The 25,705-nt window shown below is 54.3% G+C and overlaps 9 protein-coding genes across 9 annotated transcripts; 5 read left to right on the top strand and 4 right to left on the bottom strand.

Annotated features, from left to right (window-relative positions):
• Nucleotides 1-518: 518 nt before the first annotated feature.
• Nucleotides 519-1,116, bottom strand: IUM83_01477 (uncharacterized protein; the record flags this gene model as incomplete). Its single annotated transcript, XM_067925335.1, has 2 exons — nt 519-638; nt 715-1,116. The coding sequence occupies 2 exons, from the start codon at nt 1,114-1,116 to the stop codon at nt 519-521; spliced, it is 522 nt and encodes a 173-aa protein (XP_067797742.1).
• Nucleotides 1,117-1,891: 775 nt separating this feature from the next.
• Nucleotides 1,892-3,500, top strand: IUM83_01478 (arginine biosynthesis ArgJ, mitochondrial; the record flags this gene model as incomplete). The annotated part of the gene is made up of 4 exons (XM_067925336.1): nt 1,892-2,483; nt 2,554-2,670; nt 2,744-3,336; nt 3,402-3,500. 4 exons carry the CDS (start codon nt 1,892-1,894, stop codon nt 3,498-3,500), a joined length of 1,401 nt encoding a protein of 466 aa, XP_067797103.1.
• A 2,112-nt stretch (nt 3,501-5,612) lies between these two features.
• Nucleotides 5,613-6,463, bottom strand: IUM83_01479 (Protein phosphatase 1, regulatory subunit; the record flags this gene model as incomplete). Its single annotated transcript, XM_067925337.1, has 3 exons — nt 5,613-5,680; nt 5,759-6,077; nt 6,158-6,463. 3 exons carry the CDS (start codon nt 6,461-6,463, stop codon nt 5,613-5,615), a joined length of 693 nt encoding a protein of 230 aa, XP_067797520.1.
• Nucleotides 6,464-6,723: 260 nt separating this feature from the next.
• Nucleotides 6,724-8,461, top strand: IUM83_01480 (Transcription factor Iwr1; the record flags this gene model as incomplete). The annotated part of the gene is made up of 3 exons (XM_067925338.1): nt 6,724-8,033; nt 8,211-8,310; nt 8,393-8,461. The coding sequence occupies 3 exons, from the start codon at nt 6,724-6,726 to the stop codon at nt 8,459-8,461; spliced, it is 1,479 nt and encodes a 492-aa protein (XP_067797136.1).
• Nucleotides 8,462-14,697: 6,236 nt separating this feature from the next.
• IUM83_01481 (3-methyladenine DNA glycosidase) lies at nt 14,698-18,077 on the top strand (the record flags this gene model as incomplete). Its single annotated transcript, XM_067925339.1, has 5 exons — nt 14,698-15,805; nt 15,886-15,993; nt 16,062-16,171; nt 16,241-16,396; nt 16,476-18,077. 5 exons carry the CDS (start codon nt 14,698-14,700, stop codon nt 18,075-18,077), a joined length of 3,084 nt encoding a protein of 1,027 aa, XP_067797556.1.
• A 379-nt stretch (nt 18,078-18,456) lies between these two features.
• Nucleotides 18,457-19,398, bottom strand: IUM83_01482 (Transient receptor potential Ca2 channel (TRP-CC) family protein; the record flags this gene model as incomplete). The annotated part of the gene is made up of 1 exon (XM_067925340.1): nt 18,457-19,398. One exon carries the CDS (start codon nt 19,396-19,398, stop codon nt 18,457-18,459), a length of 942 nt encoding a protein of 313 aa, XP_067797138.1.
• Nucleotides 19,399-20,558: 1,160 nt separating this feature from the next.
• IUM83_01483 (Transient receptor potential Ca2 channel (TRP-CC) family protein) lies at nt 20,559-21,071 on the bottom strand (the record flags this gene model as incomplete). The annotated part of the gene is made up of 1 exon (XM_067925341.1): nt 20,559-21,071. One exon carries the CDS (start codon nt 21,069-21,071, stop codon nt 20,559-20,561), a length of 513 nt encoding a protein of 170 aa, XP_067797137.1.
• Nucleotides 21,072-21,602: 531 nt separating this feature from the next.
• IUM83_01484 (uncharacterized protein) lies at nt 21,603-22,520 on the top strand (the record flags this gene model as incomplete). Its single annotated transcript, XM_067925342.1, has 1 exon — nt 21,603-22,520. One exon carries the CDS (start codon nt 21,603-21,605, stop codon nt 22,518-22,520), a length of 918 nt encoding a protein of 305 aa, XP_067797140.1.
• A 410-nt stretch (nt 22,521-22,930) lies between these two features.
• Nucleotides 22,931-23,938, top strand: IUM83_01485 (reverse transcriptase; the record flags this gene model as incomplete). The annotated part of the gene is made up of 1 exon (XM_067925343.1): nt 22,931-23,938. One exon carries the CDS (start codon nt 22,931-22,933, stop codon nt 23,936-23,938), a length of 1,008 nt encoding a protein of 335 aa, XP_067797139.1.
• Nucleotides 23,939-25,705: the final 1,767 nt, after the last annotated feature.

Below are 25,705 nucleotides of genomic sequence, written 5' to 3' on the forward strand. Positions count from 1 at the left end.
CCCTCCATGCAGGACCTACTCGACAGCACTGGCAGTACCCGACAGCAGAGTCAGCAACACCGGTCACGGTATGAACGGTCCGAGCTAGAAGTGCTTTTGAACTGTCCAGTGCGAGCCAAAAGCATAATTCGCAACTCGATGGAGCTCGAGAAAACCAACAGCCACGGTCTCCCCGAAGTGAGTCCGAGTTGCGCCCTAGACTTCGGCGTCATGGTTCGCGACGGGGAAGCGCACTCGCGTGTCTGTTTCTGGGGCGTCTTCACGAAGCAGCACAAGCGCATCAGTCTCCAAGCCGAAAGTGAGTCTCCAACCGTACGATCACGGCGTCGATCCAGCACCGTGTTCAGCACGCCGCGCAGCAGCTTCAGTCTCCTGTCATCGTCCGTGACGCCACTCAACCTGAGCCAGGAAGGTCCCCGAATCTCTGGGACCGGCGTTCTCGACGCCGAGAAGCCACGAAAACGACGCTCCATCGAGCAGTGAAGTCGCTCCGACCCCATGTGTATCTATATATTTACTTAACTACGGCCACCGAACTTGTGCATGAGCTTGGACCCTTTGGGCGCGTTCTTGGGGAACCTGCCTCCCAGTCGACCGGCCTTGTTGGACTCGGACGAGTCCGTGCTGGCCGACGAGCCCTGAAAAAACACAAAAAACAAAAAAATCACAATAAATGCACCGTAAAGAATACAAAAGCGAGCGAAAAGCCCGCACCTGTCGCGCGCGCTTGAGGTGGTCCTGGGTCAGGCTGCCGTGGCGCGAGAGCGAGCCGCGCATGGGGCCGCCCAGCTCGTCCTTCTTGCGCTTGAGCCCGTGCTGCTCCTGCTGGCGGCGCCGCTTGTGGTCCTCCTGCGCCTCCGCCAGCGTGGCCTGCCAGAGCGCGCCCCACACGCGCGAGGTGCGCGCCGCGTCCGCGCTCTCGTCGTGGAAGAGCGCCAGAATCTCGCGGAAGTCCTTCTTCTTCTGCTTGGGCTTGAGCGGCTGTGGCTGCGGCTGCGCGCGCTTCTTCTTGAGCTCGTCCTCGGGGCGCACCTGCGGAGGGGGCGGCGGAGGAGGAGGGGGAGGCAGCGGCGCCTCCGAGTCGGTGCCGTCCTCGTGCGCGGGCGGCGGCGCCATCGCCTCGTCCTTCGTCATTATTGCGACTGTTTGCTGAAATTTTCGAGTTGAAAAGAGGAAATTCAGCGGCGGAATGTGGTTTTTGCACTGTGGTTGGTTAAGTAATACAATTCAACCACTTCAACCTGCACGACACACCGTGTAATTTACGGACCGTAAATTACGGCTTGTAATTGCTGCTATGCGGCTCAGAGACTAAGCCCCTCACTCGCTATACATGCAATAGTGTCTTGGAGCCTACACACAGCGATATGACTCGCCCATTTCCAACTGCAAGCACACTCAGCGACTGCTAAACAACATCGGCATTAGGCCCCACACGTGCATATGTAGGCACACTACAGTATCAAGAACTTCGCTACTTTCCTACTCATCTCGTAGTCGTAGTTGTCGAAGCCTCGCCCCCTGCACACTAAGACTTCTTCCTAGAAACAGTACAGTCCCAAGACGCCATGACGAACTCCGCAGCTTAAAGGCAAATTCGAGTCGCTGCCCACCACTTGAGCTCAACTGCACAACTTGTGCAGCACACACAACCAGCCCTTCCTCTAGTCTTCAACTCGCGAGCTCTCTCTCGTGTACTAGTACCAGTACAGCGGGAATGCGCCCACTGTCGACCTGGCCACGCACGCCGAGGCGCTAAACAGACGTTTAGAGGCCGATCTTGTGCGCTCCGCCACAGGAAAAATCCTCAGATCCCGTTGAACCGTTGGTGGTCACACCTCCCAAGCGGCGTCCGCCCGCCCACTCCACCTCCACCTCCTCCCTCCCGGTCATGACGCTCCTACGGTTGTCGTCGCTGTCGCTGCGTCCGCGTGCGCTGCTGCAGGCGCGTTGCATGTCGACCCACGGCCACCCGTTCGTGTTCGAGTCGCGGCAGGAGTACACCGAGTACCTGCAGAAGCACCAGAGCCGCCTGCCCTGGGGCTTCTCCGTGGCCACCACCCAGTTCGACTTCATCCCGCGGGAGGCGCCGCACCTGCCGGCCAAGATGACCATGACGCTCATCAAGCCGGCCAAGCCCACGCCGCTCTTCGCCGCCGTGTTCACGCAGAACGCCTTCCCGGGCGCGCCCGTGCTCGTGGGGCGCAAGCGCCTGCACGAGCCCACGCTCGGCGCCATCCTCGTCAACAACAAGATCTCCAACGTCTGCGCCAGCGGCGGCGGCGTGGCCGACGCGGAGGAGGTCTGCGACGGTCTGGCCAAGCACCTGCGGCTGGACGGCGGCGCGCAGGTGCTGCCCTGCTCCACGGGCGTCATCGGCTGGCGCATCCCCGTGGACGCCATGGTCGAGAACCTGCCCAGGCTCGTGGCCAACCTGCAGTCCGACTCGGTGCTGCCGGCTGCCGAGGGTATCATGACCACGGGTGAGTCGGTCGGCCGCAGTTGGTTTTCATTGAGTTCTTGTGTTTTGACAATTGAATCCGTTGGTGGCAGACCTGTACCCGAAGATCCGCTCCATGGACGTGTGCGGCGGCCGCATCGTCGGCATTGCCAAGGGCGCCGGCATGATTGAGCCCAACATGGCCACCATGCTGTCCTACATCCTCACGGGTGAGTGGATGGATGACCATAGTGCATCGGAGTTGATGCGTTGCTGACGGGGATGTGGTGGTTGCTGCTGCAGACCTGTCGATTCCGCGTGACGTGCTCCGTCAGCTGCTGACGGAGGTGGTGGGCGACACGTACAACTCGCTCAGCGTGGACACGGACCAGAGCACGTCCGACACGGTGACCCTCGTGTCGTCGGACCAGATCCCCTTCGACATGGACAAGCTGGACGAGTTTAAGAAGGCGCTGCACGAGGTGTGTCTGGGCCTGAGCGAGGACATCGTGCGCAACGGCGAGGGCGCGCACCACGTCATGCGCGTGCGCGTGCGTGGCGCCGTGACCAAGGAGATGGCCAAGGGTGTGGGTAAGTCGGTGGTGAACTCGCCGCTGCTCAAGTGCGCTGTGGCCGGTAACGACCCGAACGTGGGCCGTCTTGTCATGGCCGTTGGCAAGTACATGGGCCTGCACCACAAGGACGTGGATATCCAGCGCCGCATGACGATCCGCATGGGCGGGGTCGAAATCTTCGAGAACGGCGAGATGGTGCTCAACGACGAGATTGAGGCCAAGCTTGTGGCCCACATGCGCGACGCCATGCTGATCGAGCCCACCCGTGGTGGCCTTGACGCTAGCTCGCACAACTACCCGCCGCACGGGAAGTTTGTCGAGGTACGCGCATTTCATTGTTTTATTGTATCTACTGAGCGATGATTCTAACTGCGAGTTGATGGCAGATGGAGATTGACTTGGGTGTTGGTTCCGAGGAGACTCAGGTGCTGGGTATCGACCTTACGCACGAGTACGTGGCCATTAACGCGGACTACCGGTCGTAGATTGCACCAGATTAGGCGTGAATTATCGTCAACGGCTTGGCTGGAGCCACTAACGCGGGGGCGTTGCATTGTTGGGTGACCACACGGCTGCCAACGAGGTAGAAGGAACTAACGCACCAAAGCCACCCGTGTCCTATTCCCTAATACACCAGGTGACTACTGTACGTACTGCTTGTGTTCACTGTTTGCTGTATTGCTTCACTAGTTTTACTGTAATTCGTGGCGGAAGAACCCGCTCATGAGCTGCATTCGACGCCGCACTTTGTCGCTCTCTGCAAATGCTTGCCGTAGAATACCCTCCAGACGCTCTTCTTCGATGCCGCGGAAGTAGGAGCGGAAGCCGTCACGAGTTTTGAGTTGGCCGTGCTTTTCTTTCAAGAGCTGGACATTGTGTTGATCACTTTCGTGGTTTCCTGGGCCAAACACTAACTTTGAGTCTTGTTGTTGCTGACGTGTAGGTGAGTGCTGTTGATTGCCACCACTGTCACAATTACTCCTATCGGACCCGCTGAAGCTCGTGGACTCGCTTGCGGTGCGTGGTGAAAGACAACTCTGCTGAAGACTGGCGATACTCAATATGGCGGTGTCCTCTGCGTCGTACTCCATTTCGTCTCTCCACTTTTCAATGGCATTCAAACTCTCAGCCACATTGAAGAACGCGGTCTTGGGCACAGGTGTCGGGCTACCGAACTCGGTTGACACGGCTGGGCAGACGCTTGATCTGAAGTGACAAGTTCACACAAAAGGCAAACGTTATTTACTGAGGCACCCACGTATAGTAATCCCACCATGACAAGCGAGCAAGCTCAATACTCACGGGATACTTACTCATCGTCGGCGTCACTGTCACTAGATTCATCGCCTTCCGTTTTCCTGGATCCTCGTTTTTGAGCGCGCTCAAGTTGCTGTTTACTGGTTAATGAAGATGGCAAGTGACGTTTTGCCGTCGTGATATCCACTTTGGGGGAGAGTACCCCCAAATTCCAATCATGATGGTGGCCCAAGGCTTTCGTGCAACTAGATGCGGTTGTGTAAATTCCTCTGGGTGTCTTTGTCGGGGAGCAAGGTCTTTTAGTGTCGTCACTGCCATCTAAGACCAGGATGTCCACACCTGGAGAACTCAATGGTGAACCGCGCTGTCTCGAAGATCCTCCTCGAGAGATCGGCCGTGGACAATTGCTTTTACTTGTTGACATCTCGACAAAAGCTTCTCGCACGTTGACACCATTACGCAACACTCCAGCGGAAGTATTAGGACGCCGCTCAAGTCCTGCTCTAGCAATGGTTGCATCACTCCCGGCGATATTGACACTTCCTTTTCTCCGAGATCTACTTCGGTTCGATGAGCTATCCAACTCCGTGTAAAGCGCTTCGTCGGCGTCACGAGGAACCCCAATTTGGGAAGTTCCAACACTGTCTAGTTGCCACGACTTCAGTTCGTCGAGGATAGCATCACGCGACTTGTGCTTCTGGGTATCGAGCTCTTTTGCTCGATCTAATGTGTCGGTGATGGAAATACGCCGTGCTGGTGTCTTTGGACGGTCAGGTAGCCCATGGGCTGAAGAGGGGCGCGAGTCGGGAGCATCGGTAGATCCTTCAGAATTGGTCCCGGAGGAGCTCTGCAGGTCACACGTCAATCCTGTTTCAGCTTCGTGTCGATGTCGGCGCAAAGCGCTCGAAACATTTCCAGCGAACACAATATCAGTTCCGTGCGTGAGACGGCTGCCCGAGTCATCGTTGCGCGGCGAATCAACTGGTAGCCCGTTGAGGCTTGCAGCGCTCGACGAGTATGAAAGCTGGCGAGGACTGTTGAAATCGTTCGACCCGATCGTTCTTAAATTATTGATAGACTCGCAACTCGATAGATCTGCTTGCTGGTGCTCTCGGTGTTTGAGAATGGCAGCGTCAATTTGAGAGTCCGAAAGTTTGACTCGTTCACTCTCGGAGAATGCACGATCATCTAGCGACACGAGTTGCGGCACAAAGTTGGCTACAATTTGTCTGTACCGCTCGACGCTCTCGACGGGGTTTCCGGCCAAGTTCAGTGACGTTAGTTGCGGACAAAAAGCTACAACCAGTGAACACACACCGTTAGATTCGGCTACACGATACTTAGCGCAAAGACCGCTGACCTAGTTGCTCAGTCTGCCCAATGTCAGCAACGCGATTCCCCTCCAGATCTGTACAGGTACAACAGCAACAATGGAATACAGTGAGCTTCAGCACTCCCTTCCATCTCCAATTCATTTTGTCCTCACCAACAACGCGGAGCTCATCGTGCATTGTCAATGGACTGATATCGCTCACATTGTTGTGCTGGAGATACAACTCCTGCAAATTCAGCAGCGCCCCGATGCCGTCGAGGTCGGATATCTGGCAGTGCATTGCCCACAGAATGCGCAGCGATCTAAGCGACGTGCCAAGATCACGAAAGCTGCTCAGCGTGCTTTGTTGAAGTCGCAGCTGCTGCAATGATGGCAAGAGCTCTCCGATCGTCTCCACGGACTGCTTCGACGAGTCGACCGAAATCTGCAGCGAAGTGACCCGCTCGAGGTCTTGACTTCCTGTCAGTTGTCTCTGCAACATCGACAGCAAAACTTACATTAGACGAATGGAACTAAACACGCACCAACACCTTGCAACACCTGGCAACGCACCAACTTTTCTTCCGTAATGTCGTCGAACGGGTTGTCGAGCTGCAGAATCTCCAGCTCCGCTTCCTGTCGACTGCCGATCTTGCTCATCAGTGGCGACAGCAACCCCGACGCGCTCGCACTCATGCCACCTGTAGGGACCGGCGTTGGGTTGCAATCTCTGGGCAGCGTTCGAATAAGGAAGCTCGCCTTGACATCCGCAGATTTGGGTCCGGCCGCTACACTCGCCTTCCGCTTGGTCGTCGCGGAGGCGGCGACTACGTTCTCGTCCATCTCGTGGCGCAGATCATCCACCACGACCGAGCTCATGGCTCCAGCAGCTCGAAACCTCCTCGTCAATTGCAGCACTAGCCCAGCATGGCTCACCCCGCCGCTCACTCCCCGCTATTAATACGCTTCCCCACACACGTTGCACTTTTGCTACTTGTCCAAAAATGGCTACACCCATTCGTCTACAGCCAAAACATGTACCACAACACAGGTACACGCACAAAAATCCCCGCTTAAGTACGCTCTGAGCCCAATCGATCACCTGAGTAATCAGTGTTCAAAACGTGTTCAAAACTGCAATGGTGGACGAGAAGGCGTCGACCTCGGCGACACCTTCGGGCAGTGTCAGCGTCAGCGTCAGTGCCAGCGCCCGCGCCGCGCCGTCGGCCGCCGCCGCGCGCGCGTCCCGCACGTCCAAGTCGAAGGCAGAGGGATCCAATGAGAAGCCGGCGTCGTTCGTGTTCCTGCGGCTGAAGCGCAAGCGCACGGACGACCCGATGGAGTGTCTGGTGGTGCACAGCGAGCCCGACGCCAAGCGCAGCCGCGGCCAGAGCGCGGACCTGCTGCAGGCCTTCACCAAGCTGTCGACCGCCGAGAAGCGCTTCGTGTTCAAGCACATCGACACGATGGAGGAGCTGCTGGCGCCCGGCCGCGCCAAGTGGACAGAGCGGCTCAAGCGCAAGGCGCGCTCGCTCAAGGACGAGCGCGCCGACATGCTGGCTCGGAGGCAGATCGCGCCCGTGTTCCAGAAGGACCCGACGGCCTCCAAGCAGACGGAGAGGCGCGTCAAGCAGCAGCAGAGCCGCCTCAAGGCGCGGCGCAGCGAGGACGTGCTCAAGTCCAGAGGCTTGCAGCCCGTGGTGGAGATCAAGGAGAAGCAGACGATGGAACTGCACGGCATCCGACTCGTGGACCTGCAGGTGTCCGCCGTCCCTGATAAGGAGGAGAAGGAAAAACAGGAGGAGCGGGAATGGGACGGTGCTTCGGAGAAGAGCAAGGCGGACTTGGTCACGGTCAATGGCGCGCGGCTGAAGCCCACTCGGGTGCTGAACCCGCACGAGCGAGAGCTGGACGAGGCCATTTGGAACGCCTTCCGCGCCGACGACTTTGCCCCGTTCTTCCAGATTTACCATGGGCGGAGGCCGGAGCTGCGTGTGGACCCCGTGGCATTTCAGAGACCGGCGGATGGGAGTACGATTCTCATGGCGGCGGCGCTGCATGGACGAAGTGATGTGATTGAAGTATTGCTGCGCTCCGGAACTGCGAGTGTTCTTCAACGAGATTGGGAGGGAGCTACGGCCGCGGTTTTTGCGAAGCGTGGGGGGCACGCGAATGTGGAGACGGCGTTGCTGGCATGCGAGGAGGCAGAGCAGGAGAAGGACTACGTGTACGACGTCTACTGCGTAGACATCTCCGCCAGCGAGCAGCAAGACAGAGCACATGACACTGCTACGACCTCCGAGGGTGCTTCTGAACAAGCGAGCGTGAGTGGAGTGCCCGTTGTGAGTGTGAGTTCGGAGGTGCATCGGTGGCTGTCCGAAGAGCCGAGTGACGAGGTGGAGGAGTACATGCTGGAGTCCGACATTGATAGCAACGAAGAAGTGGACGGGTACGCATGCCTGTATAGATATCCCTGGGACCGCTGAGGCGCGCGTGACGAGGGCACGTGGGCGCGAACGGGACCGATCTAAAGATCATAATGCTGAGAAGCGGCGGGTAGCTGGTGATGGCGACCTCTGCTGGATTTGTTTTAACGCTTGCTTTTGTCGTGTTGCGTGCTATGTAGATTGAGCGAGGACTCGAACGACGAAGACCATGTCGCGAACGACTATCCTGACGAAGAGTCATCGGACGAGTCCCTGGCCGACAGCGAGGACCTTGACGAGGTACGCGCAAGCGCTGGTGGTAGTTTTGCGGTATTTCCGGATGTGATTCAGAGGGCACGTGCGTGTCTTTGTGTTTTCGTAGATCGGCGCGAGACGTCGTTGGCTCAACACCGAGGACGACTATACTGAGCGGGACGACTTCGACTATTAGCGATTTCCGATGCAGTGGATCCAGTGATTGTACATACCTGCTCGGTTATCTAACTCCATTGACAACACAGTCGTTCGCCACAGTGCCATGCGATTGGGCAAAATCAAATGCGGGCTTTGAACGCATATTAACAGCATCTCCTTGACACCTTCATTTCCCCCATTTGTTGATACATGACATTGTATATTTTAATATATTACAAAGTGTTTAAAAACACCCACCAACCATATCTGTATAAAACACTATAATAGTTGCCTAGCCACATCTCCACACGCTAGCGATTTTGAATGGTTATAGAGAGAAACAAGGAGCTGTTCCTCTATCCTGATGGTGCGATTGGTGGGTCAGTATCAGGTACTCTAAGGAATGGCAAACTGAGGGCAAAACGTCGGCAAAACGACGTAAGCGAATTCGAAAGGTTATAGATGAAGCAAAGTTGTGCTTTCGTCCTCAGACCTGATGAGCTTATCCCCGCACACGTGCCATTAGAACATTGCAAAGATGGGCACGACGAAGCCATCCAAGAACGTGAAGTCTGGCAAAGAGAAAGCTACGCCTAAGAAGCGCCCCTCGCGATCCGCGATCGACGACAATCAAGAAGAAACGAACGTGTCAGTTTTGGCTGTCAGACAAGGATCGTCCATGTTTCGATGGCATCGACCCGCAAGAAGTTCTGTCACGTCATCTACATGAACGGGTCCTATACGTGAAGATGAAGCTGCCAGGTGGAGGTCAAGACGATGGAGCTTCTGCGTGAATGGGATATGACTGAACAGGTCCATCGTGAAGTTTTAGATTTCACCACGCATATTGATGACGGTCCGACCGAGGAGCAACTGCGCGAGTTCTACGCGATTCATGAAGTTCGTGCAAAGTGCACGAATCTAGCTGAGAGATTTCAGAAGAAGATGAAGATTCAGGAGACGTTCATACGTTTTCGACCGATTGTTGTGTTGCCTTGATCAGATTGCAAATATCTCTTATTTTTTCGTTTTGACGCCTGCTCTTGCTTGCGCTTGCGTGTCTGTATTTGCGTCTTTCCCAAGTTTTCAATCATAGGTTGCTCCTGCTTCGCTTCCTCTTGGAGCTCCACCAGATCGCGCAGAGATGGTCGGGTCTTTCAGCATCAACCACTTCACAAATGCCGTTCTTCTAGCGAGGTCATCACATTGCACACCACTTGTCTCAATCAAGTATCCCACTGCCCAGATGTCAACAGCAGTTGTATGAATGCTGCCGCTCACAAAAATCTCAGGTACATGTTCTTCCTTGCTCAGGTGTTCGCCGTTGGGGAAGTGTTGCGGGCTTGTGGCTTCATCAGCGAATTCGATCAAGAACCACGCATCACAATCACATCGCTTGATCACGTTCGACCAGCGGATGTCTCGATGGATCACCAATTCACGATGAAGTACAACCAATGCCTCAAGGACGTTCCGAAGGGCAACAAGCAACTCCAGCAAGTTGGATGGTTTTACCATCGTACCACGAGGCTCAAATCTGGCCGTCTTCTTCGTCCGCTTCAGCTTGATAAGACGATCAACATTGGGGACATCGGCATTTTATATAATGCGATAGATGCGCTCCAGCTGATCGAAGCCTTGTTCATTCGAAAAAAAACTTCTCGACGTATGTTGGATTCAATCGCACAACGACACCATTGGAACAAAGAATGCTCCTGTATTCATTTCGACCAAAATCTGGACAAACCTCTGTGACGGCGGGAAAGAGTAGACACAAGTTCAGGAGCGCATGCACCAGTCGAAATCGATCTGCTGGACGCTCCAAGTCGAAAGACCCAATCCAGTTGGTGTTCACGTTTGTCAGGCCATCACCAGGGTGAACCATAGCAAAAAGCTGGATCTTGTAGCCCGAGGCAGCATAGCCGAATAAGTACGGTACCGTTCCGTAGCTCCAGATCAGCATTTCGGTGGGTACCGAACGAGGCGTCTGCATATCAACAGCAGGTTGTTTCTCTCACCACGGAATACACACACCTCGTTCAAAAAGAACAAAACGTCTGCTCGCTTCTTTGCGGTAGATGACGGATGGCTCGTATCACGGATTACGCGAGCGTCGACGAACACACAATCCAACACGGTGCGAATCGCCGTATCCCAGAACCAAATGAAAGAAGACTGAGTGTCTCCACTTCGCAGCGGTTCCAACATGCGATCGCTCAGCACCAGCGACCTGAAACGATTGCATGGAGATTCGTCGTCTATCGCAAACATCTTTTCCTGAAATTGACGACTGAGCGATACTGGCGAGGAAGACCATGAGGCAAGCAAGTGTCTTGGCATGCGAATCTTCACAGGCAGTGATTGCTCGATGAACTTTGGTAGCGACGCAATCGATGGCAACAAGCCAAACTTGATTCTTTTCGTGTGGAACTCCGCCAGCCATTCGTCTGTGCTATCTCGAGACGCTTCAAGCAGGACGTTGGCGCTCCGCTCGACCATCTGCGAAATGCCTGAACCTTCCGGAACCACCACCAACACATTCACTGGGCCATTTCCTTCTACTTCCTCTGCTTCCTTGTCTTCATCCACTTTCACTTGCTCATCAGACAAGCCAACGCGGCGGAGCTTCGCTCGAGCAGCACTTAAATGCTTCAGGCCGTTGGTGTCAGTCACTTGTTTGACCTCGTTTTCGTTCAACCACGCGCCGCCCTTCTTGGCGAGGAACAGCTCCAACTTGCTCGCAGCGAAGGTGAATCTAGCTTCTTCTTAATGGCCTCCTTCAAGTCATCCACCCACTTGCTTGCATCGATATCCACGCCGAAGGCGCTTCCACCCCCGCCTACGATCGCGCAGGCCAGCTTCACCATGTTTCCTCTTGATGGGCTTTCCCGCCCACAATATTTCAGCCAATCAGATGTAACAGCAATAATAACCCAACCTCGGACACTTCCTGAGTGGTAACTGGGTGTTTGGGTGGATAGCGCTTTGATCAATCAATTAATTTCTAGGGGAATTTGCAATTCGGTCAGGTGTTTGCTAATCAATCAGGGCGCGAAACTTAGAACTATGACTCTACTAAAATTAGTGACTAGACTGCAGACATGCAAGCGATGTCCTTCCACCACTTCACAACACCGAAGTCATGGAGCTACCGAGATCCGCGTGCTGCTGACACTGCTCATCAATTTGCTCACCAAGGGTCTCGAGGGGACCGTGGCGGTCACTTCTTCATCATCTACCCCTTACACATCAAAAGCATACTCCATTCGATTGATCAACTCCAGCAACAGTTAAGGGGTTAAGTGGAGCAGTTTAGACTGATGGAATTCAAGTAGAAGTAAATGCGAAGCTAAAACTACTTTGGGGCCTGGTGGCGTTGTAGCTTCAGTTGTTGTCTTCTTTCGCAGGTCCGAACGTTGTGACCCCTTTCGCGACAGCGTGAGCAGACGATCGGCGAGTCATCGGGTATACATTCGGCTCGGCTGCGTATCCGTTTTGGTTTTTTGGGCGACCTGCTCTACGGTATGGTTCTGAACCTTTTGTCGTGCCATCACCGATTGCCGACTCGATATCTATAGGGACCATCGAGTTGACGAAGGTGGCTTGTCGGCATCCGTAGCGATAATACGGTGCAACTGAAGTGAACACCGACAAATGCATACTTTGGAACGCAGCACAGCCATGCACGCATAGATACTGATACTCCGCCCAAAGGCCACAGGCGTAATGCTTCGCATCTAAGTCAACTATCCGATTCAAACCATTCGTGCGTTGAACAGCTAACTTGCCATTTCCCAGAGGCACCACCATTCGTTTGCGTCCTGCTTTCTTGTTGACATTCAGCTTCATCAACAACAAGGGAATGATATCCATTGCGTCGTGGCGGTCGTACTTCGGCTGAAGTTCGAACGATCTTCGCATAATCATTTCGTTGATACCAGCAACGACCTTAACGTGAGATCCACTCTTAAATTCACCGATGCTGCTGTTGACAGACTCAGCTGAATTCGACGTCACTATTCCATATCTGGGAACCGGAAAATAGGCTGAAATCCAAATCGATTCGTCAATATTTTTAAAGTAATCGACTGCATCAGTACTGATGGCCCTGATGTCTTCAAAAACCGCGTCCAACTTCCGCTTGTCTGTTTCTCGAGCTAACTTATGAATTAAATCACCAAATCTGGTCTTGCATTCATCGATAACATTGCGTTTAATATGCTCAGCACGAATGCAGACAATCCGGGAACACACGACGTACCGATGGCGTGACACCCTTGTCACGATCGCTCATAAAGAAAAGACCAAATAAATCTTTTAGACATGACAGAGCCTCCAATAGGTGTTGCAAAAACCAAGTCCAGCCCTCGCCACATTCCGCCGCATTCGATATTGCTACTCTAATTACTAAAATGTCGTGCGCACCGGTCATCGTATCGGCAACGTGGAGAATACCATTATCCGCTCCGCGCAAATGACATGCATCTAGAGCAATTATTGGTAGACAGTACTGGATCGTGTCGATATAAATGCCGTAAATGAGGCACAAACGTTTGAACTTGTTGTTGTTGGTTCGCTCGTAATCTGCAATCGTTCCGGGATTATTTACGACGAACATATCCAAGTAACTTTGAAGGAACTGATAGCTGTGCTGTTGGCTGAGAACCGATCCCTCATGTAACTGTTTCAACGCACGCCAAGCCGCATGGTAAGAAATCGTTAGCCCATAAGCACTGCGTGCCCAGTTGACAACCAGCTTCGGACTCTTCCCGTCTCGGTTACACGCCATGCAATCTCGAGCAGCTTCAACCAAGAATGCCTGGCTTATATGGGATGGTAGCCGCTGACGTAGATCCGTGTGCGCAACATGGTGGCAGAATGAGTCTTGTCCAGAAAGGTTATACGCACGACTCCTGTTTTCGATGATCGAGATCCACGCAGCTGAAAGGAATACTCGGCGTGTGAGGAGCAGACTACTTTTAAGAAGTCGCATCGATTTGAGGGTTTATCGTGAGCAACAGCGTGAACTACGCAGTATCGCGCAACTCTGGCCTTCAGCTCTTTGATGCTGAGGAATTCCATGCCAACCGCAAGTTCCACATCATCGTCTGCGTCCTCCATGACTAGGATTTCTTGCCTGGAAGCGAAAGTATGTTGTGGAGTGGTGGTGGGGCGTTGCTTGCATGTCTGCAGTCTAGTCATTCTAATTTTAGGAGTGTCATAGTTCTAAGTTTCGCGCCCTGACTGATTAGCAAACATCTGACCGAATTGCAAATTCACCTAAATTTCTAATTATTAATATTAATCCCTCCTGTGGGGACAGTGCCTTCGAACGCTGCAAGTGGCCAGGGGGTGCCCTTGGTCGTCCCGCCCGCTCAACCGTCCGCTACTGCGTGGACGGCGATGCTTTCAGCCGCCGGCGCCGTGCCCCCGTCAGCTGGAACGGGAATACTTCCCGTGGGGACTGTGCCTTAATAACTTCTATCATTCAATATACTGAAGCATAATGTATCCAAACTTTAAGAACAATAGCGATCGAGAGCGGAAATAGACTTGCTAAAGCAAGTCGAGCAAGACCAAGCATTCGAGAACATAAAACAGCAAGCGAACAAAACAGCAACATGGGCTGGTGATGCGAAAGGAAATACAATAAACTGGACTCCAAGTCAAACAACTGTTGGGACTCAAACTAGGGCTAATTCTAGAGGTGTTTGTTCACTTAATCTAGACAACGAGCAAAGCCCGAACGTAGGCAGGGTCTTGCGACCCTGCCAGGGTATTACATCCTACCTAGCGCGATATCCCCCTGACCACCTAGTATGCTCGCTGGCAGAAGAACATATCGATATCAGCATCCATGTCAGAGACGTACCGGCAGAGTCTTGCTTGGAGTTCGATATCGCCAGTGGGGCGTCGTCGGTGACCCACCCAGCCACGTAAACGGTTTGATAGGACACGTCTTATGCATTCAATGAAACTACTATTATAACGGCAAAATTCAGCTGAATCGCGAAGGCGCTGTATCATGACTCATGATTCATTAGTCCTATTATACACTCCAAGGTCTCATGGGCGGCCTAAAAAGCGTAAGGGTATAAGGTTTAACCCGAAACCCATTAGGGGCTAAACCCTTATTTTTTTAAACTCCTTAAACTATTATACCAGAGCGCCACCCCGTATTAAGTGCGATATGGCGTACGCCACACCATTTTGAAGTCCGCACTTAGACGGGCATGCCCAATTAGAAGCAGCGAGCACTGGACGGCGGCAGTCATGGAGCTCAGCGCGTGGCGCGCCGCAGTGCCTTACGGCGCGTACATGCAGCCGATCCACCTGAAGATCGCGGCATCCAATCCACTGCATTCAGCCTCACCTGCTTGCCAAGAATCGCCGTCCAAATCGGCGCAGAAGGCGTCCCAGGCCCGTGCAAAGTGCTCGGAGCATTCCCCTAACGGAGTCCCGGCCGATCCGTCGCCTCCAGAGCCGCCCACAGACCCAGAAACTACGCAAAATGCAGATCCGTTGACACTCAACGCCGCAGGCGCCACGGTGATACCTCCGTACGCCAGTGAGTGCCTCGACGGCGACCAGCAGATGGCTCTGAACGTGGGCGGCCCCGTGTGGGCGATGGACTGGCTGCCATCCAAGCCGGCGGCCAACGCGGCGGCGGTGGCTGCTGCTCTGGTGAAGCCTAAACAGAAGAAGGCTCGACGGGGCTCTGCAGTTGCCAAGGCGGCGGCCAAAGCTGCTGCGAAAGGCAAGGAGAACAATAAAGTGGAGTTGCCGGAGGAGGTCGACGGAGAGACGACAGGGGCCTCCAACGGCAGTGCGGAGCCTGAAGAAGACGCCAAGCAGCGGTGGCGGTTCCTGGCGTTGGCGGCGCACCCGCCGTGCCAGGTAGAGGACGGCAAGGTGGTGAAGACCACGCCTCCAGACCACTACTACGATGTGCCGGAAAGTGCCCGGAGTTTGATTCAGATCTGGGCCGTGCCCGTGCACCGACCGAAGGTCGTTAATACAGGGAAGAAGAGGGGCAAGGCTGTCAAGAGGAAGGCGGTGAAGCCTCGGATGGTGTATGCCATAGACCACGAGAGTGGTGTGGTGTGGGACTTGCAATGGTGTCCGCTGGTGAAAAAGTTCCCGAAGGCAGATCGTAGGGAGAATATTTTGGGGATTTTGGCGGCGTGCTTTGGCGATGGAAGCATGCGAGTTTTCGAGATCCCCGAGGTTCCTGAAGGACGTCTACAGGAGGAGATCAGCAAGGAGGGGGTAGTGGAAAGGAACTCCCCCGTCGTCGTCGCCAGGTTACCGCGAATTTTACAGCTGAGTTTACAGTGGTCTCCACACAGTTGGAAGATGCTGCTCACTGGAGGATCCGATGGTACGTTTATGCTTTTGGGGTTTATTGCGGAAATAGCGAGGCTGATATCTTGCGTGAACCTTTTGGTGTCAATCCCGTAGGCTCCGTGTTGCTATGGAATATTAAAACAGCTGTCAGCGAAAGCGACAGCCTGAACAACGAGCGCAGGGACCCCGAACCAATCGAACCACAACGGCGCTTCCAAGACGGTATGCTTGTTCGTATTGTTCATGTAAATCAATCAATGTTTAAGCTGATTATCTCACGAATTGAATAGCCGACACTGTCGGAAAGCAGGAAGCCTTCGATTGGGGCTGTGGGTGGGTCGCAATCCGTGCCGTAGCGTGGTCACCGTTTGATGAACATCTCTTTGCGACGACCGGAAATGTACGTAGCGTTTGTATGGTGCTATCATCGAGTGATGTTGGCCTTAAGGTCTTGGGTGTGGTTTTGCAGGACTCAGTATTCAAAGTATGGGACGTCCGTGAGCCTCGAGTGTGCCTTCGATCACACCGAATACGATCAACCTGGGGGCTTGCTCTTCAGTGGATGGATCAAACGTCAATTCAAATATCTGGCGACCAAGGCTCCGTCTATATGTATGACATCTTGGTAAGAGTTGAATGTGATTGCGCAAAATGGTATACTTTGGTCACCCACTTACGAGCTTTTGTTCGCGTGTTGCTTACAGAGTGGAAGCTATCAAAAGCTGCACTTCCACCCGCAAATTGACTCACCTGTCTGGGATCTGCAGTTCGCTCGACGTGGTGCCGTGCCATTACTTGTTTCATCCTGCACGTCTGGAAGCATCCGAGCGGCTCCGGCCAAAAAACTGTACCGGGCACCCCAGAACTGCGTCGAAATCTGCCGTCTATCAGGAGAAAAGGACCCCAGCGTTGAGAAGCCGTTCAAGTCGTTAACCGTATCATTCAACAAACACTCAGTGCTGGGGACTGCCGATTCTACGAGTCTAAATACGCGCGAATTTTGCGAAAGGGATGCTGCTCTACATCGTCTGCGACTATCTTCCAGTACCCCAGGCGATTACCCGTGCTATCTTGCGGCTGGAGGCCATGCAGGGCTTGTGATCCTGCTCGAGATGCAGGAGGTGCTTGACACGCTGATCTCTACTTTCTTCTTGCCACCATCCAAAAAGATCGGTCGGCCGAAGAAGGTATTTACAGCAGTTGGTGGTCTCAACGAGCTGGAGACGGAAGCAAGCAAGCAAGCTGGACCTGTGCCAGCAGCTGCGATGAGTGGGGCGCGAAAAGCACGAACACTTGGGAGTTTTGCCAAAGCTAAAGGTATGCATACAGCCTTGAGCAAATACAAGAAAACGTCACTTGGGAAAAGAAAAGGGAAGCAGCAAAAGAAGTCTTTCATCCAGGAAGATGGAGAAATAGAGCTGGAGGACAGCGTCGAAGAAGAAGAGGAGCCAGAGTTTGAAGAGGAAGATGACGAGGAAGAGGAGTCGGACTTGTCGCTGATGATGGGGGACAGCTCTGATGATGATCGTGCTAGTGTGTCCGACGATGAAGTCGAAGAGGAATCTACTTCTACGAACGAGAACCCAGAAGATGTTCGCTTGATGAAAGAATATCAATTGGACTTGTCAGAAGAGGACGCCATCTTATTGGCACTGCAGATGTCGGCATCCGACGGGACAGCGTCAGCACCTCTGTTGAAGACAGATAATGACGTCGCAGACCCCACGAACGTGCTGAAGAAATCACAACCAAAAGATGCAAGCGCTCTCCCAAATGCGAAAGGCACATCCAAGATGAAACCGAAGACGATGTCAAAGCCAGCCAAGAAACGTAAAACATCCGACGGGACTGCGCCAGCACCTCTGTCGAAGGCAGATAATGACGTCGCAGACCCCACGAACGTGCTGAAGAATCCACAACCAAAACATGCAAGCGCTCTCCCAAATGCGAAAGGCACATCCAAGATGAAATCGAAGACGACGTCAATGCCTGCCAAGAAACGTAAAACATCCGACGGGACTGCGCCAGCACCTCTGTTGAAGGCAGATAATGACGTCGCAGACCCCACGAACGTGCTGAAGAAATCACAACCAAAAGATGCAAGTGCTCTCTCAAATGCGAAAGATACATCCAAGACAAAGCCGAAGACGACATCAAAGCCTGCTAGGAAACGTAAAAAGTCGACGACGGCTCCGCGAGGTGGAAGGCGGAACTCGAGCGATAATAGCAATGCAGCTCAAGCCGGCATCATGTCGGAGGAGGATGCACTTCTCTTAGCCTTGAAGATTTCCGAGATCGAGTACTAAGTGACTCGCAGGAAGGTAGGAAATACATGATTATTGTTTTGCTAGCTAGAAGCACAACTTTCGTGACTCGAATCAAAAGTCTGAAGGTCACCCACGTCGTCGAAATACACTTCAACAACTGCGAGATCAAATTAGAAATAGCGGAGAAATACCGGAGGAGCCCTCTTCGCTGACGGACGACGACGCTCAGTGCTAGTCAGACCACGGCCGATTGATCTGTTGAGTTGACCTTGGTGGATACGAAGTACATACTGAAGTGCGTACGTCCATTCATAAATTAGTTCCATTATTTTGTGCTTGATACTAGCTATACATACGAGGAAGCACCACCAACGCGCAACTGTACGGCGCTGTATGGCTCATTGGCAGTGGTGCAGGTCTACACAAAAAGCAGTGTGTCGACGTCGAGAGCGACATCGATGATGTCCAAGCTGGCGTCCATATTGAATGCATCGTCGATTGCGAGGTCAGCGTCGATTGCGAGGTCAGCGTCGATTGCGAGGTCAGCGTGAATGTCCGAGTTACCGCCAAGTAGAGAGTCCAGCTCGCAGTCCGACAGCGCCTGTGCGGCGTCAAGGTTGTAGAGCACGGCGGCCACGTCGTCTTCGGTAAGCAGCCTCGATGCAGTGCAGTCTGTCTTGGCATCAGTGTCAGTGTTACTGTCGCTGTCGCAAGTATACAACTCCAGTGGCGAGACGGCAGCGTCCCAGTCCAGGTCTGCCAGCTCGGCTAGCTCAATAGAGTTCAGTGGCTGAACCCCGCCGTCGCTGCTGCTGTCACCCAGCGCCCACAGCGGGTCTAGCTCCAGCATGGACGAGAAACTGACTTCCGTCAGGTCGTCCACGGCGCACACGTCGCGCGGAGACAGTTTCTGCTTCTTCACTGCATTCAAGGACTGGGGCGTCGCAGCCAGGAGACTCCGAGGCCGCTTCGCGGACGTCGTGGCCCTCGCTGGTGTGACCGCTGCTGCCGCCGCTACCACCGTCTTGACCTTCATGTGGCTCACCAAGGTGGCAAGCTGAGACGGGTGGCACCGCACGAGCACGGTGTGGCTGAACGTGGCCACGCTGGCGCGTGTCTTGGTCCACTTGTGGAAGCCGAAGTTGTTGAGCTGGCGCTGGAAGCTAGTGAACTTGCCGTGCTTGAAGTACTTGCGCAGCACCTCCATCTCGAGCCGGGGAACATCGTAGACCTGGAAGTGCGATCCGTCCGCCGACCACGAGAGGATGCGCTGGTCTTCGTTCTCCAGCATGTCATAAACGGCGCGTACGAAGCGCGGCACGGTGGGGACAAGGCCGGCGTCACTGGCTGTAAGACTCATCTTCCGTTGATGTGAGCGGTTTGTGGTGTATCTCTATTGGCGTTGGTGTTGGTGATGGTGTGTGGGTCGAGCCCGATTGAGTTATGACGGAGACGTCGATTGGAGATCCACGATCGGGCAGGCAACCGTCGTGCGGTAAGCTCGCTTGCTGGCTGCTTCTGCTGCAGCATACGGGTGACGAGGAGCGTGCAAAGCTCCAAGGCGAGGCGCATTGTCGCATTTGACAAGATCGACCGACACACATGGGTAGACGGCCAGGTGGCGTTACGATCTAAGAAAGCTCGCGTAGGCTTCTGTTTCTGCTTTGGCTTCTGCTCGGGTTGTGTCTGCTGAAGTCAGAGCTGCTGCTGGCACACAAAATGCTGCTGCTGTTGCTGCTGCGTGTGTGCGCTAGTTATGCTCGTATGGCACTGTTGGCAGGGAACTCCCCGAGAACACAAGTGGCGAGCGCGGTTCCGAAAAAGCAGGTGCCTGCGCCACCGTGAATAGCTTCGCGAATGTTTCGTTCGTGAGAGAGGGCAAGTCTGAGCTGTGTAGCCCCGCTAATACACCGACCGAGCTTTCAACGTTGCAGTCAAATCTACGACATGTCCCTCCCTCCCTCCCTCCCACCTGGGCTGGATGCGCAGCGTTGCACTATGTAACAGTACACTTTGAGTCGTCTACATGGCTACTCTTTCGTGATCGACACTTCGACTGCAATGTCCGGTCCAAATCGCCCCGAGCTGTACTTACCACTGCGTGTATTATATACCACTGCAATATAATGTACCGCACAACCGTTCGCGCAAGGCAGATTGAATCCAGTCTACTCTACTCTATTCGACACAATATGCAAAGTTGGCGTCGAATGTTGCCGTAAAACGGCCGAGATACGACCACTGAAAACAACTTCAACAACGGCGAGATCCAATTTGAAATAGCGGAAAAATACCGGAGGAGCCCTCTTCGCTGACGGACGACGACGCTCAGTGCTAGTCAGACCACGGCCGATTGATCCGTGGAGTTGGCCTTGGTGGATACGAAGTACATACTGAAGTGCGTACGTCCATTCATAAATTAGTTCCATTATTTTGTGCTTGATACTAGCTATACATACGAGGAAGCACCACCAACGCGCACTGTACAGCGCTGTATGGCTCATTGGCAGTGGTGCAGGTCTACACAAAAAGCAGTGTGTCGACGTCGAGAGCGACATCGATGATGTCCAAGCTGGCGTCCATATTGAATGCATCGTCGATTGCAAGGTCAGCGTCGATTGCGAGGTCAGCGTCGATTGCGAGGTCAGCGTGAATGTCCGAGTTACCGCCAAGTAGAGAGTCCAGCTCGCAGTCCGACAGCGCCTGTGCGGCGTCAAAGTTGTAGAGCACGGCGGCCACGTCGTCTTCGGTAAGCAGCCTCGATGCAGTGCAGTCTGTCTTGGCATCAGTGTCAGTGTTACTGTCGCTGTCGCAAGTATACAACTCCAGTGGCGAGACGGCAGCGTCCCAGTCCAGGTCTGCCAGCTCGGCTAGCTCGATAGAGTTCAGTGGCTGAACCCCGCCGTCGCTGCTGCTGTCACCCAGCGCCCACAGCGGGTCTAGCTCCAGCATGGACGAGAAACTGACTTCCGTCAGGTCGTCCACGGCGCACACGTCGCGCGGAGACAGCTTCTGCTTCTTCACTGCATTCAAGGACTGGGGCGTCGCAGCCAGGAGTGTAACGGATCTAGCATCCGTTCCCAACGGACGAGCACGACAGCATCGGCAGCTTCGCCGTTCCTCAGACGTCAGGCTTCGGTGCAGCTTCTACGCAGCAGTCGCTAGTAACTACTCTTTACTCTCCCCTGTGCTCGTAGGTAACCACCACCAGCGCACGGCATTCTTTCCCTTAACCAAAATACATCAGTCTTTCTTTTGCCTTCAACCTACCAAGTTGCCCAAGACTCATCGACTTTCAGCTTATTACGTGACAATTTCGAAATTAGAGTAAAACTCTGATCGACCGAATTCAAGGCACCGGATTCTTAATTTCGGACCCGACTATTTTCGACCACTTCAACTTCAAAACGGGGTATGAAAACACCTCGCCCTGCCGAAGACGAGTCGCCCAACCTCCGCCCACACCAACAACCTCGTACGGACATGGATGATCCAGCTCCTTCTAGTGCACCGGCTGCGTCGCCGCGTGGCACAACTGGTACTTCGCCACCCGTAGGGGCCGGCATGCCATCGGCTGAGGGAGTTCCGGTGGGTTCGTCTACAACCCAACCTCCAGTCTCCGAGCAGAGTGTGCTGATGCAGATGATGCAGATGATGGCCGTGCAGCAGCAGGCCATGCAGACCCAGCAGCAGCAGTTCCAGGCCTTCCTGGAGCACCAGGCCCGAGTACAGAATGAGCTCTTCGAGAAGCAGGCCAAGGCCAGCCGACAGAGGAGCAAGGGCGAGCCGCCGAAGTTCAACGGCTCGGCTAAGGAGGATCTGGAGCTGTGGCTCTTCCAGATTGAAGAGCACTTCAGCAGCTACGCAGCCGAGCGAGACGGCAACGACTCGCGCTTCGTAGATTTGGTGGTGCCATACCTAGGCACGGACGTAATGTCCTGGTACCGAGAGTTCAAACAAACGCTTGGTGAACACCCACGCACCTGGTACCTGTTCAAGCAACAGCTGCGGATTCGCTTCCGGGACAGCGACTTCGAGTACAAGCTGTTGTCCCGTCTCTATGACCTGCGTGCGACGGGCACCCAGCAGGAGTATACAGCTAAGTTTATGCTGTTACTCTCCCAATCCTCGCTGGAGTTGCCTGACCTGATGAAGCGCTGGCTCTACCAGCAGAATCTACGACCGGACACTAGCACTCATATCTCCCAGAATGTGCCAACTACTCTGCGGGAGACTATTGAGCATGCCCAGCGCTTCGAGGATGCCCGGAAGCCTGCCGCGGCAACGAAGAGCGCAACGAGTAACAATCGTGGTCCAAGTGCCAAGGCTGCCGCGGCATCGACCGAATTTACGAAGCCGAAATTAGCCCGCCGCCACGATCCCGAGTTTTTGAAGAACGCCATCTGCCACATCTGTGGCGTGAAGGGCCACATCGCGCCGGATTGTCCAGACAAGGGCAAGCCGCGCGCGGCAAAAAACTAAGTGGCTCGGCGGGCTGGCGCCCCGCTGAGCAACTCCCTGTAGGCGGTGGCCATACACCTGCAGGCGAGCCAGCCAACCATGTTGCTAGCGCCGCGGTCAAGTCTTCGCACTCGTTCAACTACGCGACAGACAACCCTCGACTGCCCCGCAAGCGACGTGGTGTTTATGGTTTTTTGGAGCAGACAGGCTCGATTGGTGACCGAGTCTGCTCTATTTTTCTCGACTGTGGAGCTTCTTTTAATGCTATAGCCCCACGGCTTGCTTCCCAGCTTCAACTCGCTGTTCGCGACTTCCCTATTCCATTGGAGCTTCAACTGGGCGGCAACAAGTTTATTACAATTCCCCGGCAAGTAACGACAATAACGGTTCAGATCGCTGGCTTCGGACCCTACGAGACCGAGGCTTTCGTCATGGACGTCCCCGAGAAGCGCGAAGTGCTGCTCGGCATGCCGTGGTTTAGTACGGCTAATCCCGACGTCGACTGGTCCGAACGCACGGTCCGCCCTCGCTCGACTGACCTCCGTCTCGCTTTTCAGCAGTGCGTGCAACCTGCTCGAGCTCGTACGGCTGGGGGCTCGCGCCGCTCGGCTGTACACCGCGCTCCCTCGGCTACAGACCAGGGCTCCCTCAACTACATTAACCAGCACGGTTACCTGTCGGCGCGCGGAATGACTCGGTTGGTGTCGAGTCACCGGCTCAAGAAACTGCTGCGTGCCTCCGATAACAAATTCTGCTTCTTCATCACTGCGGGCGAAAATGCTGAGGAAAATGCTTCGGTTCCAGAGAAGCTGACATGGGAAAATCTCGTCGATAACCCCGTGTACCCACTTGCAATTCGCTACAAGGACTCTATTTTCCGCTCGGAGTTGCCGTTAGTACCGCCGACTCGCTTCACCGGAATGGAGGCGACAATCGAGCTCAATGACGACGTGCCAGTTCACCGCAAGCAGTACCCCCTATCTGCCGCAATGCGCGAGGCCATACGTGCGTGGACGCAGGAGATGGTCGCCGCCAAGATAATTCGCCCTTCAAACTCCCCGTACTGCGCCCCGACCTTTTGCGTTCGGAAGGCGAACGGCGAGTGGCGAATCGTGCACGACTTCAGAGGAATCAATGCCAAGATGCGAGTTCCGGCCAATCCTATCCCGCGCAAGGACGATATCTACCGTGCAATGGCTCAGGGTCGCGTTTTCTCCGCCATGGATCTACTCTGGGGATTCTACCAAGTCCGACTGCGCGAGGACTCAATTCCGTTTACAGCCTTTGCTACGCCCGATGGACTGTACGAGTACCTAGTCACGCCGATGGGCGTGTCTAGCAGTCCTTCGTGCTTCAACCGTTTGGTGCAGCACATTTTCGCCGACCAACAAGTGACACGAAGCGGCTCCAGAAAATTTGCCCAAGTCTCTGCTCAGTGACCCGGCCAGCGACAGGCCCGTAAGACATGCGACGGAAGAGCACAAGAGAAGAGCGAAGACACAAGCGAGAAAGAAGACTCAAGCAAGTCCAGACAGAGAGCCGAAGAAGATTGCTCAAGATCGTCCAGACTCCCGCCATAGTAAAGTCAAGTCAAACTCCAGACTCATTGGTCTCCGGACCCCGGACGCAGGATTCCAGACACCAGGCTCCGGACGAAGATCTTCGATGGGCGACCGGTCGCGCCCTGTCCCAGCCTGATTTGTACCCAGAAAGGCCTTCCAAGTTTCAAGTATACTCCGACCAAGATGTTAACGACCGACCAAGACGACCGACCATGATATGTTATGCACTGACCAGATTCCTGCCCTATCCATGACCTGCTCGACATGCGACGTGATTACGCCACGCCCCGACTATAGTGAAACCAAGATAAAAGAGCTGATTCCAGAGAGAACAGTGGATACAGAAGCCTAAGAAAAGATAATCAGAGAGTTCAATTTGCCAAGAAGGGCGCAGTGCTTCCCCGTCCCCAGGGACGAGGTGTGCTGTCAAGTAAGCGAGAGGAACAAGCCTCGACCGGAGGGATTAACCCTGCCGGCGGCCCTAAGCTACAAGACCTGCGCTTGGACGCGTCGTGACCGCGAATACCGCCGTGGAACTCTCCCAAAGGCTAAGACCAAGTTAGGCGGTGATCGGGCGACGCGCGCTCCGAAGTGACCTGTCCTATTTCATATTCCAGTTGTTGGTCCTCCATTCGGAGGTCCCATTTCATATTAACTGCGTTTCTAGGAGGTTGTGTGTAGTCACCCCTAGATCCGATTGATTGACTACTGTGTGATAGGATTGTATATTGTCTGACCGGAGGTTGTTCTCCTTTTTTGGAGTTGAACATTTGGAGAGTCTTCCGCCTGGAGCTAATTATCTCCTTGCGGGAGCTGGTGCGCGTGAGTGAAGGGTGCTTTCGGACTCGACCGGTGGTCCGGAAGAAACTCCAGTAGACCGGTGTACGGGCCCCCCGCTCAAGGGCCCCCCAAAGAATAAGTAGCGGCTGTATATTTGTATATTTGCATATTAACTCTCTGATTTTGAAGGTTTGGCTAGAAGGATCTGCTTGTGATCTCAACCCCAGTCGTGGAGACCTACGTTTGAAGTAACGTAAGCGCTCTACACCCAAGACCTTATCATTGTGAAGACAACTCATCAGGTGAAGTTCGTTCTATCGAAGATAAACGACACCTACAGGGATTCACAAGGTCACACGCCACCTCCGTTGGGAGCACCTAGTGCTGCTATCGGAGTCTGACCCCATTGGGAAAATCCGTAAGGAGGAGTAATTCTCCGGACGGGCGGCCCCGTGGCATCGTGCTATACACCTGGGCGGCAAAAGGCGCTCACCCGCCTCGTCACAGCTGGTGCGCGTGCCCGGATTTGGTAGTCCGTGTAATTTCACCGAGTTGTTTTTTATATTATATTGATTGAGATCTAGGGTGTTGACTGCTAACGATCTTCTAACCGTGGTTGATATGGCTGGAAGTGGAAGCAGGAAGAAGGAAGGGCGACGGCAGTCGGCGGAGTCTGAACCAAGCCGGCAGTCGCGCCGAGTCGCGAACTTGGGAGTCGAGCCGCATCGACCTCTGGAAGACGTCGAACGTGACGCCCGGAAGGCCAACGCGGCAAAACGCAGGGCTGCCAAGGAAGCGAAGGCAGCGTCGGCTCCAGGCGAGACGACTTCTGGACCCGCTGTTCCAGACGCGCACCAAGTGTCC

The sequence above is a fragment of the Phytophthora cinnamomi genome (assembly GCF_018691715.1).
Source record: "Phytophthora cinnamomi strain GKB4 chromosome Unknown Contig14, whole genome shotgun sequence".
NCBI classification, from domain to species: Eukaryota; Oomycota; class Peronosporomycetes; order Peronosporales; family Peronosporaceae; genus Phytophthora; species Phytophthora cinnamomi.